The following is a 5,583-nucleotide window of genomic DNA, read 5'->3' on the forward strand; positions in this document are numbered from 1 at the left end:
TCCCATGTAGACTGTAGTGTGTTCATGGTTAAATTAGGTGACATGCCAGAGTTTTATTGGATAATATATAAAATCCCTTTTATAGTAACACGCCTTAAGTACTTTTTGACATTATTAGACCACCCGTAGTGGCTGATCAAACGGGCGTGTTTTTTGTGCCCAATATCGCCCAATCACGCCGAGCAACCACTACGCATGGGAGTGTTTGGCATTTTTTTTTTGGTTTAGGCGTGTTTTTAATCACGCTTTTGGGGCAATTTTTTGGCCAATCACAGTTGAGCTTCCTTTTTTTGGCCAATAGTTTTTTGGTGTTTTTTATTTATACTTAATTCTCTACACCATTTTAACATAATGTCCACATCCTCACTACACCCATTTTAGAATAACGCCCAATAATGCCTCTTGCTGACTGGGCTGACACATGACGCAAAACGTCCAAAGGTAGATTTTGGCCACTACGCATGGTTTTAGTAGATTTTTGGAAAAAAAAAGTTCAGAAACCATCATAACAAATTAGAAATTTATATTTATATATGATAAATTTTAAACTGAATGAACAGTACTTAATTATTATTAAATTAAAATTATAATTAGAATTAGAATTATTTAAAATTAGAATGTAACGAATAATAACATAATTAAGAGATGAGCAAATGGTATCGAGTATAGGTACCGGTCTCAAATTTACCAAACCGGTGTATTTTCGGTACCGGTTCTGCACAGGTATTCACCGGTTTTTACCCTCAAATACCGGTGTCGTACCAGTACCGACCGGTACCAAACCGTACCATACTAGGTATATTCGGTACCGGTACCCACTTTTGGGGATTTCGGTAACGGTATTTTCGGTACCGATTGGTACCGAGCTCATCAAATCCTGTAGCAACGCATCAATGCAAGTAATTGCACCGTTTAGATTACTTTTCATACACACAGTAAGTAAACTGTATTTCATTTGAATGAGGTTTTATATACACAACAACTTATTTTGATTTCCTTTTTGTCTTTTTCTGTAATGAATGAATTATAGTATGTAAAATTAACTTGGATATTTAGAATATTGATGAGCAAATCGTATCAAATTCTGTAAACGAACCGGTATCGTATCGGTACCAAATTTACTATACCAAATCATTTTCGGTACCAATTTGGTACCCACCTTTTGGCGTTTTCAGAATCGTTACTTTCGGTTCGACACCAGTTTAGCACCATACCTGTATTTATTGATTTTTACCTTCGAATACCATACCGTATTGTACCGAGCATTTTCGGTGCCGGTACCCAATGTCGATGATTTTCCGAATCGGTACTTTCGCTGCCGTTACCGGTACCGAGCTCATCCATATTTTAACGTGTTAACACCGTAATAACTTAACTGAAAACAACCGAATTTACAACGTGTAGGACGCGTGGGTCCTATTATTATATATTACGTTATTTAAAATCGTTTTTATGACGGAGTGACTATCCTTACCACATCATTTTATTTATGTTTTGATATTCGGTATCTGTTTGCCGTTGCTGACACGCCTTTTGTAGTCATTGGGTCCCGCCGCAACGCGCGGAAGGAAAATAACTAGTTTGTTTTCATTAAATGAATGGTGATGTAGATAGGAAGTTGAACTAGTCTCATTTTCTATCTCTAGTAACTCAAATTAAATTTGTAATTATATATTCAACAACCCCAAAAGTCAAAAGTTAAAAGTCAAGCTATTTGTTTCTTTCCTTTTTTCCCGGGAAACTTCAAGCTAGCTACCTCACTCCTAATATAACCACACGTCTCGACTCAACCGATCTCACACGGAAATTTTGCCATTTCCGTCAATCGAAAATTTCATTTTATATCATCTTCATTTACACTCAGGTGTATCCTAATACTTGTCTAGGGGTATCCTCTAGGGGTGTTCAAAAAAATCCGAATCCGAAACCGAATCCGAAATATCCGAAAATCCGTATCCGAAATACCCGAAATTTCGGATATCCGAAAATTCGGATATCCGAAATTCGGATAATCCGAAAATTCGGATTCGGATTCGGATATTGATTTTGAAAATTTTCGGATATTTCGGATATCCGATATCCGAATACTATATAATATTATTTTTTTTATTATTAATTATATATACAAAAATTCCTTGAAAACCCTTATTCCCACTTCCCACAATACCAGCTCCACGCCTCCACTACCCCATGCCCATTTCCATCTCGGCTTCTCGTTCAAATATATGAGTTTGACAGTCCAAGTTCGACCGTCCATGATTCTACATCGGCTTTTGTTCTTCAGCAAGAAAAGTTTTTGCTTATTTATTTGTCTGATTTAAGTTGAAGAAATTAAAACTAGAGGAGGTACCTTTTCTTCAACATTGATAAAAAAGATTAGAATTATAATTGGGTATTCAAAGCATGTATGCTCGTTGCTGCTCAAAATCCACAAAATCAACTGCCACTTTTAATTTTTAATGCTATTTGTTAGATTATTGCATTTAGGAAATTGATTCTAAAGTTTTATACTTTCAATCAGTATATATGTATTTTACTATTTTTTGGGATTTAGGAATTTGGATATCCGTTTCACTATCCGAACGGATATCCGATATTTCGGATATCCGAACTTCGGATATCCGAAATTTCGGATACGGATTCGGATAGTGAAATCAGCTATCCGAAAAAATCGGATATCCGAACTTCGGATATCCGAATTTGCGGATATCCGAGTTTGAACACCCCTAGTATCCTCGACAAATAAAACGGCGATAAAAAAAAAATTACACTTCGCCAAAAAAGTTGAGGGTATCCCGGGCTACCCCTGACACCCATGTAGATCGGCCCCTGGTTCCCACCCACACAAAAATGGACGAATGAGCTTACATATTTTCTAAGACGTAAAGTAAAGCTGCGCATAACCCAATTCAAATATGTTTTTTTTTTCTTTAAATACTCTGCATGTATTTAGTTGCTTTTTTTTTCCTCATAAAGTACAATATATATTATTAGCATGCTATATGAATCGGAGAGTTCTTTTATTAAATAAGCTAAATTTTATATTATAGTTTCGACTTGTGACTCTTTAAACTAGGAGTTCTGCCCAACTATTTTATGAGTAGGCCCACTCGTTTCCACGTTAAAAACATGACATTATGTTGATAATGAAAGAACACTATCACTTTTATGTTATAAAGTATCTACCGATGGAAGGAGTGCTGCTCAAATGAGAAGTGAGTGGTAAACTTTTCCACTAGCTAATAATCTTATGCAATGTCAACTCCCCTCTTCATTCACCATTTTACACTCAATCACTAGAGGTGCTCAAACACATAAAGAATGGTAAACAATTTAAAAAAAAAAATATGTGATTGGTTGAAAGAGGTTGAGACCTACCATTAACCACCCCCGTTCTCTCCTCTCTCTCTTCTCTTCCCACATTGGTGATACTCACCGCGATAACCACTCACCGCTCACCGATTTGAGGGTTGCGGCTCCTCACCGTGCGGCAAATATCACTCACCAAAGGGGTCAACGATATCATCCCCTTCCACCCTAACATGTGAATTGGAATATATGTGTGTTCATGTATATATTTGGAAATTTAAAGATAATTTTTTTATTCTCTTAACTAATAACGTAGTTGAATAGTATTTTGTTGTTGAAAAGAAAACGAAAAAGACAATTGAAGGCAGAATGTATTCGATAATCTATATATACAAACAAAATAGAGTAGTGGACTTGTTCTTCCAACATTTCCAAAATCATGACTGGCCTCTTCTACCCACATCCCCACTCGCTCCTCCTCCCCATCTTCTTCATCGCCCTACATGCGGCTGCACAATCTAGTAATCCAATTTCCCCCCATTGCCTTCCACGCTACTGCGGTGATGTCCTTATCAGCTACCCCTTTTGGATCATCGACACTGAATCTACCACCCAGTATTGCGGTTATGAAGGCTTCGGAATCAACTGCCCCGCCATCGGAGATGGTATTCTTCCCGAAATTACTTTGGGCGGCGATTTGTACTACGTCCGGTGGATAAACCAAGATAGTATCCTCCTCTCCGACAGCAACGTTTCTTTAGCTGTCCCAGGCCCCCCCAAGCCCAACCACTGCCCTAGGGTGCGCCATGGGATTAACTTACAAACCTTACCTCTCAATTTTACGACGAGCAACACTAATCTTAGTTTTCACTTCAACTGCACTCGGTGTCCTTCTTTTGCAACTGAGATACAGATGCCGTGCTTCTTCGAAAGAAATGAGAGAAAGGCGTGTGTTCATGTTATGAATACCATTACCGAAGAAGCTGAGTACTCATGCACTGAGAAAGTGGTAACAACAGTGGTCCATGCGCATATCAATGAATTTCCCAATCTTTCGATGCAATTGGGTGATATCTTGCCAAAAGGATTCGAGCTAGAATGGTCTAGGATGGATGGTTGCGAAAAGTGCGAAGAGTCTGATGGTCGGTGTGGTTGGCACAACACCACCGGGCTCATTTGTTTTTGCTCCGACGGTATGAACAGCCGGGGCGAATGTAAAGGTACATTCGTTACAACTCCAGTATTTACCGTTAAAAAAAAAGTACATATAGGCGATGGTTATATAATGAGCCAGACGTGACAGAATTTCATTGGATAATATTCAAATACCTTCTAGTAGTCAACACGCTTTGTGTTAATTTTAAGTAGATTCAGTTTAAAAAGATACCAAGTTTTAACAGTATAACTTTAACAATAGTTTCTAAAACAAAAAAAACTACAAAACTGAAAACTGTTTTTAGTAAATTATATCGTATGAACGGTTGAAGTCTCACTTTCAAATGCATTCTCAGAAAGTAATTCTCTCTCTCTCTATATTGTGTTTATTGTTATTATTATTATTATTATTATTATTATTATTATTATTATTTATTATTATTATTATTATTATTATTATTATTATTATTATTATTATTATTATTTATTTATTTAATTTAACTTGGTTAGGAATAGTGTTTTTTTTCATAGTAAACATTAGGTTTTATCCATTTTTGCAACAAAACTTTGATTTTTTTATAACTTGCTACAAAATTTAAACGAGTTTAGCTTGTATATTAGTTTTTGTTTGCGTTTTTTTTTTCTGTTTTAGTCATCGTTTGCTTGCTAATTAGCACGGTCTTTGGTGATCACATTTGATTCTTTAAGCCCCCCCCCCCCCGACTTTCTAATATATGTCGGTATAAATTCGACTTCGTCTACGTTTTATCTCATGAGAGTCACTTGGTGCTAGAAATTCGTGTTTTTATTTTACGTTTTTTCTCGATTTTGATTGTCGTTCAGTTGCTCCTTAGCATACGTAGTTTTATGCACCGCAACGCAGCGTCTTAAGATTAGTTCAAATTAGTTTCGTAATTGAATATTCAACAACCCGAAAAGTCAAAAGTCAAGCTATTTGTTTTTCCTTTTTCCTCCTTGGAAACTTCAGTCTACCTCACTAGCTCATCTTCCATTCAATGTTCATTTGCTCATCTTCTTCATTTTGTTACCCCAACCTCGTGCTCTTTAACGAGCCGGCGTGGTGTATGTTGGTTATCAAGCTTTGGTTGCAACACACAG

At 36.7% G+C, this 5,583-nt stretch overlaps 1 protein-coding gene across 1 annotated transcript; it reads left to right on the forward strand.

The window, feature by feature from the left end:
* Positions 1-3,748: 3,748 nt before the first annotated feature.
* LOC118488887 (LEAF RUST 10 DISEASE-RESISTANCE LOCUS RECEPTOR-LIKE PROTEIN KINASE-like 2.3) lies at positions 3,749-5,163 on the forward strand. Its single transcript, XM_035986300.1, has 2 exons — positions 3,749-4,529; positions 5,117-5,163. Exons 1-2 carry the CDS (start codon positions 3,749-3,751, stop codon positions 5,161-5,163), a joined length of 828 nt encoding a protein of 275 aa, XP_035842193.1.
* Positions 5,164-5,583: the final 420 nt, after the last annotated feature.

This window comes from Helianthus annuus, chromosome 17, assembly GCF_002127325.2.
Source record: "Helianthus annuus cultivar XRQ/B chromosome 17, HanXRQr2.0-SUNRISE, whole genome shotgun sequence".
Classification (NCBI taxonomy): Eukaryota; Viridiplantae; Streptophyta; class Magnoliopsida; order Asterales; family Asteraceae; genus Helianthus; species Helianthus annuus.